Source organism: Panthera leo, chromosome D3, assembly GCF_018350215.1.
Source record: "Panthera leo isolate Ple1 chromosome D3, P.leo_Ple1_pat1.1, whole genome shotgun sequence".
Lineage (NCBI taxonomy): Eukaryota > Metazoa > Chordata > Mammalia > Carnivora > Felidae > Panthera > Panthera leo.
The window spans coordinates 29265159-29278380 of record NC_056690.1 but is presented as its reverse complement, the minus strand read 5'-3'; the positions used below and the strand labels follow the sequence as shown (position 1 = coordinate 29278380).

The 13222-nt window shown below is 47.2% G+C and overlaps 1 protein-coding gene across 3 annotated transcripts in view; it reads left to right on the top strand.

Moving 5' to 3' along the window:
- CRKL (CRK like proto-oncogene, adaptor protein) overlaps positions 1 to 8160 on the top strand; it is a 37053-nt gene extending 28893 nt beyond the window's left edge. The window contains exons 3-4 of one of the 3 annotated variants that reach the window (XM_042909721.1): positions 2004 to 2108; positions 3180 to 3295. In XM_042909721.1, coding sequence (XP_042765655.1) covers positions 2004 to 2108; positions 3180 to 3185 — 111 coding nt within the window. In that variant the 3' untranslated portion in view covers positions 3186 to 3295. Of the gene's footprint in view, positions 1 to 2003; positions 2740 to 3179; positions 3296 to 4561 lie in introns of those variants that run through there. The other 2 variants (XM_042909720.1, XM_042909719.1) reach the window with 2 other exon arrangements.
- Positions 8161 to 13222: the final 5062 nt, after the last annotated feature.

The window sequence follows — 13222 nt, the reverse complement described above, 5'->3', positions numbered from 1 at the left end:
GGCAGGCGCGCGTGCATGTGCGCGTGCACACACACACACGCACACACACCCTCACCCTCACCCCTCACAATTTAATTGAAAAAAATTTTTCTCTTAATGTTTTTGTTTGTTTGTTTGAGAGAGAGCACACACATGCAAGGGAGGAGGGGTGGGACGAATAGGATCTGAGTCCGACTCTCTACTGTGACAGCAGAGAGCTCAATATGGGGCTCACAAACCATGAAATCATGACCTGAGCCGAAGTCGGATGCTTAACCGACTGAACCACTCAGTGCCCCTACAACTCAGTTTTTAATGCAGATCTCAAAAATAGAATTCTCAGTTGTTATCTTCAGATTTTAATTGTTCAACGAGCTGAATTGTTTCTGTTGAGCTCATGACATGAATTTGAAAATAATTATAATAATCTATAAATATATGCAATTGGCTTTTTACACCATTTTTCTCATATACATACCTACTACTGAATACTGAAGTACATTTTTTTTTTTTGTCTTAGAACTTTTATCATATAAAATCTAATTCTTGGATGCCTTTGATGGCTCAGTTGGGTGGAACATGCAACTCTTGGTCATAGGTTGTGAGTTCAAACTCTACATTGGGCCTGGAGCATACTTAAAAAAATAAAATTAAAAAAAAAATTAATTCTTCATTACCAGGTTAACTCTTTGTAAGCCATCCTACCATTGAGTTGAATTAGTGGTTTTCCTGAATAAAGGGTTTTGAGTCAGAATTTAGACAGGGAACTTAGAGCAGTGTTTTTTTGTTTTTTGTTTTTTCATTTACTGATTTTCTACTGTGTTCTAATCCGGGAGCCTCATGGGATAAAGTTCTTTTTTCCGTTTTCATTTTGTCGAGTACTCAAAATAAGTTGGTTTCCATAAGGCAAGAGGCTTCATTTGGTAATAATGCTGTTTTCCGTGTAAATGTAGTGACTTCATTGTTATTTCTCAGTAGGTTTGAGGAATTACAAGTAGAATAGTAAAAGCAAAAAAATGGAGGATGAGGAGGTAGAAAACTCCAGTCTGCGTTCACAGAAAGAGATTGTGAGGATACACCATTAAGAGTAATGGGTGTCTTGGTGAGAAGAACTTGAGAGGGGGAGGTTGAGTGGTCCTGGGCCCAGGTGGGCCATGCTGCCTTTGCACTGTGCAAGATGGCAGGGACACAAATGGCCAGGACTGGATGCTGACTGGCTTTTACCCCTGCTTCATGGTGAACCAGCCTGTGACCTTGTAAACATTATTATTATTATTATTATTATTATTATTATTATTATTATTTTGGTGTTTCTGTTTGGTCCTAGTCTTTTTTGTTGAGGGAGAGAGAGAATCTTAAGCAAGCTCCACACTCAGCGTGGAGCCCAGTGAGGGGCCTAGGATCCCCTGGGATCATGAGCTGAGCTGAAATCAAGAGTCAGACGCTGAACTAACTGATTGAGCCACCCAGGTGCCTAGTCATCTTAGAAACTAATTCAAGTGGGGCGCCTGGGTGGCGCAGTCGGTTAAGCGTCCGACTTCAGCCAGGTCACGATCTCGCGGTCCGTGAGTTCGAGCCCCGCGTCAGGCTCTGGGCTGATGGCTCGGAGCCTGGAGCCTGTTTCCGATTCTGTGTCTCCCACTCTCTCTGCCCCTCCCCCGCTCATGCTCTGTCTCTCTCTCTGTCCCAAAAATAATAAAAAAAAAAGTTGAAAAAAAAATTAAAAAAAAAAAAAAAGAAAGAAACTAACTCAAGTGACTGTTTCAAAGACTACCTTCCTCCTCTGGATTTGCTTCAGAAAACATAACCTCCTTTTCTTCAGAGGGTAGTGACCCACCTTGTAACCCAAGAGAGGTAGTTGTGGCTCCACCCAAAGCCTCTGAGCTCCAGGGCTTTGGAGAAGGGACCAGGGGTAGGAGGAGGTCTGCCTTCACACTTATGGAGGCAGCCTTAATGGCCCAGATCTGTGTGCACGTGAACTACTAAAGCTGCCTTGTCATCCCTGTGATCTTTGATCATTCCAGGCCAGCAGTCAGCTTGCTGGACCAGTAACTTTAGCAGAAGAACCTTTTTTTCCAAACGAAATACTGCATGGAACCCCACTATATGTCAGATATAAAAGTTTTTATGTAAGTATAATTTTTTTTTTTAAGTTGAGATTTATAAGAATTAGCTAAAAAGGCATTTGGGACAGTGGACTATTACAATGGGCAGAAAAAAAACATGAAATAACATGGAAATAACATGAATGACCAGTGCCGTCTGATCCATCTTAGCATTCTGTTTATTTCTGAATGTGTTTTGTTGCAAGTCGTGATAGGTGTCTTGTAGCTTTTACCTTGCCATTTGGGGGAGTCTTCAATCAGACACAAAGCAAAAGAAGCTTCATTCCAAGGAAGGTCTGCATGAAAAGCAGCTAGCAGGGCAGCACAGGTTAATTTGGCAGTGGCACATTTCAGTGTACTTTTTCCTACTATAATTTTATAAAATACAATTTTAAAAAGTTGAAATCCCAATCAGACATTTGTTGAGCCCTTAAAACACCTCCCTAGAGCTTTGTGGGTCTCCAGAACAATTTGAAAACCATTTCCAAAACAAAATTGCTGCATTCCCCTTGATGAGTAGAGCTGCCCCTAATTGGTGCCTGTCCTTTGATAGTAGATAGAATTCCTACCACCCTGCAGTTTAAAATAGGCCTTAAGCGGCTCCTGGGTGGCTCAGTCGGTTAAGTGTCCAATTTTGGCTCAGGTCATGATCTCATGGTTCGTGGGTTCGAGGCCTGCATCAGGTTCTGTGCTGACAGTTCAGAGCCTGGAACGTGCTTCAGATTCTGTGTGTGTGTCTCTCTCTGCCTAACCCTGCTCACACTCTGTTTCTCTCTCTCAAAAATGAATAAAACATTTTTTTTTTTTAATTTAAAATAGGCCTTAAAAGATGCTCAAAGCTGAGCTTCCTTCCCTCTGTGACTGCCCCACAGAGGGGAGGGGAGCCAGGAATGGACAACTCAGGGAGACATTATTGCTGCTTGGGGAAAGCAGCATGGTTACTGAGGTTTTGGTGACAGCAGTTCCACCCCATGTAAATTAAGGCGGAGACACATTTTGTGTGTGTGTGGGGGTGTGTGTGTGTGTGTGTGTGTGTGTGTGACTTCACTGTAACCATTCTCAGAGAGTTAAGTGTTCATTTCTGTCCTGTTGGAGTTTTAGTAAACAGGATGGGGAGAAAAAAGGGTGCTTTTATGCTCAGAAGCTGCTTCACTTACTATATAATCTTGGCACCTGAAGAGAAGTGCAGTGAGCTTATTGGTAGGTTCCTTTGGATAAAACAGTGTGTATTATTTAAAATAAACTTTCGGGGTGCCTGGGTGGCTCGGTCAGTTAAGCGTCTGACTTCGGCTCAGGTCATGATCTCGCGGTTTGTGAGTTCGGACCCCGTGTTGGGCTCTGTGCTGACAGCTCAGAGCCTGGAGCTTGCTTCAGATTCTGTGTCTCCCTCTCCCCCTCCCCTGCTCACACTCTGACTCTTTGTATTTCAATAATAAATAAACGTTTAAAAAAAAAAAAGTAAACTTTCTTGGGGTACCTGGGTGGCTCAGTCAGTTAAGCGTCCGACTTCGGCTCAGGTCATGATCTCACAGTTCGTGGGTTCGACCCCCATGTCAGGCTGTATTCTAAAAGCCCAGAGCCTGAAGCCTGCTTCAAATTGTGTGTCTCCCTCTCTATCTGCCCCTCCCCCACTCTGTCTCTGTGTCTCTCAAAAATAAATAAACATTAAAAACAAAAACAAAATAATAAAGTAAACTTTGGGGTGCCTGGGTGGCTCAGTCAGTTAAGCTTCTGACTTTGGCTCAGGTCATGATCTCACAGCTCCTGAGTTCGAACCCTGTGTTGGACTCTGTGCTGACAGCTCAGAGCCTGGAGCTTGCTTCAGATTCTGTCTCCCTCTCTCTCTGCCCTCTCCACGCTTGTGAATGTGCACACGCTCTTGCTCTCGTGCTCGTTCGCTCTCTCTCTCTCTCTCTCTCTCAAATATAAATAAATGTTAAAAAAATTATTTTCTTTTAATTTTTTTAAACGTTTATTTATTTTTGAGACAGAGAGAGACAGAACATGAACAGGGGAGGGGCAGAGAGAGAGGGAGACACAGAATCTGAAACAGGCTCCAGGCTCTGAGCGGTCAGCACAGCGCCCAACGCGGGGCTCGAACTCACAGACCGTGAGATCATGACCTGTGCCGAAGTCAGACGCTTAACTGACCGAGCCACCCAGGCGCCCCCCCCCAAAAAATTATTTTTAAATAAAGTAAACTTTCTTTGGGGGGCGCCTGGGTGGCTCAATCAGTTGAGCATCCATCTTTGATTTCGGCTCAGGTCATGATCTCGTAGTTCATGGGATCGAGCCATCTCTGCACTGACAGTAGGAAGCTTGCTTGGGATTCTCTGTTCCCTCTCTCTGCCCCTCCCCTGCTTGCACTTACTTGCTTGCTCTCAAAAAATAAATATTCAAAAATAAATAAATAAACTTTATTTTTCTCCTGTTTGCAGAGAAAATGCTGACTTTGTCTTCTTTCTCCATCCTTACAGGTTGGTGACATTGTGAAAGTCACAAGAATGAATATAAATGGCCAGTGGGAAGGCGAAGTGAATGGGCGCAAAGGGCTTTTCCCCTTTACACATGTCAAAATCATTGACCCTCAAAACCCTGATGAAAACGAGTGATTGCTGTTGCCTGTTTCCTGCTGCTTCGTTGTTCTGCCTGTCATAGTCTTCTTTGAAGTGGGAAAGCATTCTCTCTCATAGGCAAGTTACACTGCATTGCCGATGTCCAGCTTTCTGCAGAGTGGCGGTCTCTCACACCCATTTGGAATGCACACAGTGGCTGCCTCGGCATTTGTATCATAGTCGTGTTGTCAAGAGTAGCCGATTTTAGAGTTCTTTTGGATCATAAACTGGAAGTACTGGTGGAAGCACACAAGTGGAGAGAAGTTGACGAGGAAAGGGTCTGTCTTCTCATCACTGCCCTGTTTGTACTTGTGACTGATTCTATCATGTTCATCAGATGGAGCTTGAGGCCGTGATGAGACATTGCACGTTGCTGTTCCACAGAGCAGTGGCTCAGTTGCCATTTTGTTTTTCGTTTGAAGAACAGAGCAAATGAACCTTACAGAAGAGGGAATTCTGTCCTTAACTCCCCAAATCTGGCTCTTCTTTTTTCCTTTTGGTTTGGTTTTGGAAGACTTAATTAGATTTGTGTGTTCTGAACAGGTTTTTAACTAGAGGGTTGGATTTTTGTGGTATTGTAAGGAATGACTCGTGCCTCTGAGCTTCCAAACTGAAGCTGCTGTAACTAAAGGAAAAAACAGCCCTGAAGCAGAGGCCTTTATTGTCTTGGTTGCCAATTGTACCTTGTTTTGCCATATTGCAAACAGCCCACAAAAGATCAGTCATAGTGTGCCAAGCTGTGTGCATGGCCTCTTGGATTACATTGTCCCCAAAAGCATCAGAGTGAGGGGTGATTTGGGGAAACCTTTGCTTACCTTGTTTGCCAGTGACAGGAGCAATGTGGGGGGCGCACTTAGCCAATTTTCTGTCTACTGTTTCAGTGAATACACCCCTTTAAGGTATAGGAATTAAGTTTCTTTAAAAAATGAAGTTGTTCATAGAATCATTGAAATAATTAATGAATCTTTAAATTCTACTCACTGAGGCTCACTCCTCGCCACCACAGCCCAAGTTCACAAGGCTGCCAGAGAAAGATGGTGCTGCTAATACTGGTTCCCCAGTCTGTATGTCTCTGATGCCCTCAGGCAAAGAAAATGTAAGCTCTGCAAATTGGTTAATGCATTTAATGTCTAAGATTTTAGTCACTAGGGAGAACCATTAACCATTTAGCAATTTGATGTTATTGTTTCCTTGTTAGCTAAAAAAAGGGCTGTTCATATAAGCCCGCTTGATACAAATGTGTGGCTGATCCCTCGACTGGTGCACATAGCAGATTAGGATTCTGGAACCTTCATGCAGTTCAGTCTGCTCTCCCTTCTGGAAACTGGTGAAGACAGGCCTCAGCTCAGAATGAATACAGAAGACCTAGAAATGTAGCAGCCACCTAATGAGTAACTGCATCATTTGCTGAGCGTCTGCTGTAGCCATGGCCCTGTGTCCCAAGGGTCTTAGGTTTGGAGGGCTAGAGCGATATATTCTGATGACGGAACCAGCAAAACAACCATTTTTTCAGTCTGTCTTTAAATCCATATTTCATTTGGCTGGTATCTGCCATATGGAAGAATCTTGAAAGTGTTCTTGTGATAAAGTTAATGATCAGTTGGGGAAAAAATCACTGGCTGCCTGTCTGTGGTCTTCCCAGAAAAAAATGCAATCTGCTCTCCCTAGTCAGGGAGAACTGTGGCCACTTCTTGCTCTGAAGGTGCCTCTCCGTTGTAGTTGCCTCATACTCATTTCAGGCCCAGCCTAGCTCCCACAGTAAGTGGTACGTGTGTGGCAGCATTCCTGCTCTCTGCCTGGACGCAGCACTTGCCTTGCAACCAGTGACCCAGTACTAAGGGGGTTGTGAGCATTATATGTGCCTTGTTTAAAGAAGGCACAAACCTTAAGACTTTTTTTAGCCAAATTTAGCTGAGGGGCTTGGTTCAGAGTATAAGAAGTATATGGCCATTTTGGAAAGCAGGGTTTCCTTTCAGCTATGTCTGCTGGCCCATGGCAAGACCCACCTCGTGTAGAGCACTTCAGAATCAGAACACCCCACAAACCTACTTTGGCTTCATAATAAGTCTGCTTGTCACTTCAGCCCACGTACATGTCTCCAGGGCTGCCCAAGAGATTGGGAGCCTGAAATATGGTGAACCTTGAGTTCTGAACTCTCAAGATACGTGCCAAAAGTAGTACCTTTTTGACTTAGGACCTTATTAGTTTTCTCATCAGGCAGGGAAATTCTCTTCATCACACTAAATATACAGAAGACCGCATCCTTGCCTCAGCTTCATGCCTGGGTTCCCCAGTGATTGGGAAAGACTTCCTGTTTCAGAAAGCAATGCGAATCTTCCAGAGGAGCTGCCTTCCCTCCTTGGTTGGTCTCCTTTTAAGATTGTTCATTATTGCTACTTGGCTCTGCTCTACTGTGTGTCACCTAAGAAGATATTTGGATATTAAATTAACTCGGGAACTGAACAAATTATGAAGGGCATTGACAGTTTGATTCAAAACTTGTTTATCCTGAAAAGGACCTCCCATGCAGGAGTTGTTCTTGTCATTTCTTCATGGTGTGTTACCACCTGATGGCATGGTTAGAGAGGAGCACGCGTTGACTAGCTGCCATTTGACAACTTTGGTCACCCAGACAAGACACCTTCTGTGCTCGTGTTGGAAAACTGAAAGGGGGGGAAAGACAGCTGCTCCCTCCTTGGAGCTGAAGGATCCCTGGCTCCATGCTAACTTTCTTTTACAGCTGTTTACAGACAAGACAGGCCGAGGCAGACGGCCACTGCTCTTGTAATGTTTGCTCAGAGGAATATGACCATTTTATTTTTGAAAAGGGACGATATGTTTTTTTGCCAGGTGTTTATAATTTAATCCTTTAATATTATGTTCATTAACCTCTTAAAATGAGTGACTTTTGATTGTTTTAACACAGTACCTAAGACTAATGCTTTCTGTGGACACCACTGAGCTCTGCCTCAAACTCCACCCTCTGGGACCAGAGACCTAACTCTGGTTAACTGATATCAGTGTGGTAACTGAGCTGGTTGTATATTCTAAAAGAGTAGAAGGACAGTTCCCTGACACAGGGTTGTTGTCTCTGCAGGAGGAACAGTGGCCTTGCTTCTAGACGGTCTTCACTGTGTGTTTTAAAATGACAACAACAACAACAACACAAAACTTTTGACCTGTAACTTAAAGATCATAAACTTCAGGCAATAATATTTTCTGTGTAAGCTTTTAAAATTATTTTTGGGGATCATAGCTTGTTTTATTTTGTGCTATAAAATTAACAGTATTAAATGACTTATATTCTTAGAACATTGAGTGTCTTTTCTTAACAGATTAGTGCCTTTTTATTTTTGTATTCATTTTACGTTACTGATCCCGGCATCAGAACCCTTGTTTCCATGGCCTGTTTGTACATTGTCTCAATAAAACTTGCATCAGCCGGTGGTGGCAGCAGCGGCTTTGGTGTTTCGGTGTCTCCTCAGTGCTGCCTGGAGGCTCTCAGCCCATATCAACCTCCCAGTCAGTTTAGCACCTGATGAATGCCTGTGAAACACAGAAACAACTGGTGCCTCTCCTAGGGTGCGTCTTGCATTGGCCCTTCCCCACACTTGGAGCCCCCTACAAAAGAGAAACAGCTGGTTCCCAATGTGTGAGCACAGTAGGTGCTGTAGGGGGCTGGTGCTCAGTCTTGGCCTTCTGAAGAAGAAGCAATAGTTGCCACAGTTTACACCACCAAGGTCCCTTCTAGGCACCTGTATCTGAAGACGTCTGTTAAATATTTGTTCAGCACAAGCTACCCAGGGTTGAATGGTTTCAAGTGGAACTAAGTCCTAAAAAACAAGCAGCCTCTTCTGTTTCTGTCTATATATAGCCTTCCTGATAAACTCCAGGGACCTTCAGGTAGACAGCTGGAGATGGGGGTAGGGATGACACTTTCCTGACACATCCCCTGAGTCAGAGCCCTGTTCTCACACATAATTTGTGTATGTATTGAGAGGTCCACATTTCTTTGTAGTAAAACCTCCAAAAGTGAGTTTCAGGAAGTGATACCAGTCCATATTTATGCTTAAATGTACTCCCTAGCTTCTACTTTCAGGGTAGTGCAGAATTTGAAAGAAAAGTTTGCCTTGAATGGGAATACAAAACTGTTAAGTCATTCTGGAAGACACAGTGCCCTAGAGACACCTTTGAAGAATACTTGGTTTGAAAAGGTGTATTTTGAGCAGCAGTACTGAGCTGGGTACCTCTGTGGCAGGAAAAACCCTTGGAAATGGGACCAGGTGAGGGTGGCTGTCCGTCCACCTTCCTCTGCTGAGTTAGCCTCAGTGCACACCAGCAGAGGCCAGTGCCCAGATCTTGAAACCTCACTCCACAGTAAAAACTGTGACATTGCTGCGCTTTTCACATGGTCTCCTCCTCGGTCCTTGTTCTGGGAGGCTCTTCTCTTGCCTAGGCATGGGCCCTCTTCCCCAGCCCTTTCTCGGGATCTGACCTTGATCTTGAAGTCTCCGTGCACACCTTGGTTCCCCAAGTCTTCGCAACCTAAGCTGGAGGGAATCCCTGTCCCCGCCCTAGAGAGCTCATAGTGCAGACGGGGTGAAGGTGGCTCGAGACAGTGGGAGCTGCTGTGGAGCCCTCGGTGGGTTCAGGATGGCTTCTTGGCTGCTTAGGGGAAGAGAAATCAACGAAATCCGGGTGGAGGGAACAGCTCAGGGCTGGAGAGTGCCTGGCTTTGTCATAGTCCCTGGAGACCTCAGGTGACCTGCCCTTCCTCGATCCCTTTTTTAAGTTCTCCAGAGGTGTATGCAGCCAAGTTTGAGAACTACTTGTGCCACTGAAGCCCCTCACTCCTGCGCCTCCAGCTCTCCGAAGTCTTGGGCCAAGGGGCTGTGGTCTATGTTCTGCCTGTGCTAGGAGAGCAAGACTGGAGTCCGCCGGGGCGAGAACCCAAGCCCAACCCCACGGGAAGACTGCCAGTTGGGATTGCCAGTTGCCGTCCCGCCTTTAAGCGAAAGACCCCGAGGGTAGAAGACCCGGACGCCTTCGGACAGCAGTGCGCAGGCGCGGCCCACACACACCTGGTACTCCCAGGAGTCCTGGGCTCGAAGCCCGGCTGCAGCACGTACTCCGGCGCGGCTGCGTCACCTAGACTCCGGTTCTCCGCTTTTCGGACCGGCTCTGGGGACCACCACCACCGCGTCCTCCAGACCCCTTCCACCCGACCCCGCCACTGCCCACGCCTAGATGCGGCCGTCGGTCCCGGGGGCAGCCGCCGCTGAGTCGGGGGCAGGAGGACAATCACCCGGAGGGATGGAGAGGAGGACCCCGGGAGGGGTGAGGGTAGAGAACACAGTGCACTGGGGCCGCAGGAGGCTCCCTCCCCGCCCTCAGGTCCCAGAAAGGGTTTGCCCTTTTCCGGACGTTGTCCAGAGCGCATGGCTCTCGGGTGAGGTCCCCGGCGGCTGGAGAGATCGCGGGCTGTGGGGTCTGGCTACCCTGGGCTTCCTGGTGGCAGGGCCGAGGGCCAGGTAGGGTGGCAAACAGAAGGTGGGGAGACCGAAGCGGGGCCCGGTGGCCGTCAGCGCTACCCTTTTCCGGACGGCTTCCCGGGGCCAACGAATTTGCCCTCGCAGGGCTCCTGGGCTCGGGGCCCTACGAAACCTGGGTCCTGGAGGCTCCGGAGGGCAGGGCTGGTGTGTCTCAGCTTTGCCTTCTCTGAAATGGAGGCGGGCACAGGTGAAGGAGGGGCTGGGGGCGTGGCTAAGGCGGCGCGCTTTGAGGGCAACCTACACCCACCCGCCCGAGAGCCCCGCGGAATGTGCTGTGCAGGCTGAATCTGAGGCAGCGGCTGGGTGGGGGCGGGGGGCGGGGATGTCCTCTGAGTGGGCTCCAGGAGCTGCCCACCAGCCGAGTCCTGGAAAGAGGGAGTGAGTGAGTTACTGGGAGTCTGCCCCGTAACTGCGTCCAGGACGGGCACCAAGAGGAAGAGAGACCTGGGCAGGGGCTGTGCCAGGCCCAGTGACCAGAGGAAAAGGACCCAAGCCCCAGTGCCAGCCATTCGCGAATAGTGGTTTGAAGCCCACTTGAGCTCCCCCAAAACAACTCTGAGGAGTTTGGGGGATTTGACTTTGGCTTCAGCGTTGGAGGAAAAACATCCATAGGATGCAGCATTCAAAATACGGGTATCTGAAGAAGCACATCCCTTCCACTGTCCATTCCACTCCCCAGGATCTCCCTGTTTCTAGTTTATTATGTATTATATATTTGATAATATATTAATATAATTATGTATATTTCCAGAATTTTTCTATAACATACAAGCAAATATACCTCTGTAAATATCCTTTCTAAATGTTTTCTGTTCAGAAAGGTAGCATAGATTACTTACTTACTGTTCTGTACCTTGCTTTATTTCCCCAGTCTGTTTTAAAGATTACTGTCTTTGTTCTTTTTCACCACTGTATAGTACCACATGATATAGATGTACGGTTACTCATTCAACAATCCACTATTGATGGACATGTATGTCCTTTCCAAGGAGGTCAGGTGCATTAAAATGAGCTGCTCCAAGTGGGATTGCTGGATCAAAGGCTCTGGGTATTTGCAGTTTTTAGAGGTGTTGCCAAATTGCCCTCTGTAGGGTAACTTACACTTTCACCAGAGATGTATAAGAAAATATTTACAACATTTTCCCAAACCCATTGTAGACCCGTTTTATGGTTGAACAGTATTCCTCCACGTGGCTGAGGTAGCTTAAACCAGGACATTTGTCATTGAGGGTGTGGAAGTTGTTGCCAATCCTTCTGATGATAGAAAATCTTCAGGTCTAAGTAAGGGCCACAAGGGCATGGCCCACCTTCCAGCCCTCAAGCTGACTGTGGCTCAATCCTCGCCCCAGGTGCCTCCTGACCTTCTTGTCCCTCTGCCCCATTCCAACCCAGTGCCAGTCCTACTTGTTGGTGTGTTTTTTTACTGAAGACACATGGGGTGAAAACCCCTCACCCAGCTGCTCTTGGGCCCTGTAACATACCTCCATGCTATGCTCCTGCCCAGAACTCAGCACCCAAGCCAGTCTGGGCTGGCACATTTTGAATTCCCCAGAATTTGCCATCATACCTCCTTGCCTTTCCCTGGACATTCCTTCTGCCTGGATGCCCATCTCCTCTCTGTTGAACTCCTAAGGGCCTGTCTGTCCTCAGTCCTTGCCACCCCCTAGTAAAACCCTTCTGGCCTTCCTCTCCCTCCAGGAGGACTAGAATTAGGACTGGGTACCCCATAACCTGGAAACAGGACAGTCCTGGCAGCAAGCCAGCAGCTTGGGGAGGGCCATGGTGGGGCTGAAGAGGTCAATAGGAGCTGGAGCTGGCCTCCACAGTCAGAGAACCCAGAACGGTGTTCACACTGTGTAGACCAACCGGGCTGGGAGGAGGATAGGCTTCAGTAGCTACAGCAAGTCAGGGATGAGCCTGGGATATGGGGTTTGTCTCAGGCTCCCCGAACTGGAGATCCCCTAACTTCTGTTTCTATATGAATGAATCACCCTGTAGCTGTGGGCACAGCTGGCCTTAACTCAAGCGTTGGCTGTGCTGTATCAGCCCCCAAGATTTCATGGGAGTCAGTTAGATAAACTTAGGTCTCTGTATCTGGAAATCCACCTAAGTCTGGCAGGGAAGAGGCTGGCTGCCCTCAGAACCCCAAAGCTCAGGTAGGCCCTGCTGACCCTCAGACTTGCCTCCAGGGGGCGCCAGTGTCAATCCCAATGTTCAACATTGCCTCTATCTCATGTTCCAAAGGATCTCCCTACACACCTTGGCGTCCAGCCCTAGTCTGAGGGGAACCGGGAACAGGAGAAACTGACAGGAGCTGGTAGATGGAAGGAGAACAGAGACAGGCTTGGACAGGGATCACCTACACACACCCGCTTCTCAAACCTTGGCAACCCCCTCCCTGCCTTTGGGGTGTCTGCTAGGTCTAGGGGTCTCTCAGCCACTTCAGGTCACCTTACTACATCTCAGCCTGGGGTTCCATTTCCCTCTTTGCTAACATCCCATTGGATATTTTCCAAGCCAGATGTTATGGTCTTGCCCTGCCACATTTCTCCTCCAGGCCTCAGCCCCTCACCCACCTGCATAAGTGTGACCCATGCAGGCTCTGGTCCTGCCCCTGGGTGAGACTTAGCCTTCTGAATTCCCCCATCTGTAAAATGAGGGAGAGTGTTGCTTGTCCCCCTGGGCAGGGTGGGACATAAATAAAGGACGTTCTCTGAAGGCTGTATCTGCCTGGCATAGGTGACTGTTACTGCTGTTGTTTTTGTCATCCTTACAGGAAAGCAAAGTCCAAAAAGGGGAGAGGTGGCAAAAAAAAAAAAAAAAAAAAGAGAACCCAACACGAGCCACTAAAGGAGCACTAATAAGACACAGAGTTGATGGGCCCTGATGTGTTTAATGATAGATGTGACATCACTTCCCCAGAAAGTATCATTCATTCATTTCCCACATAGTCACTGAGTTCCAGTTTGCG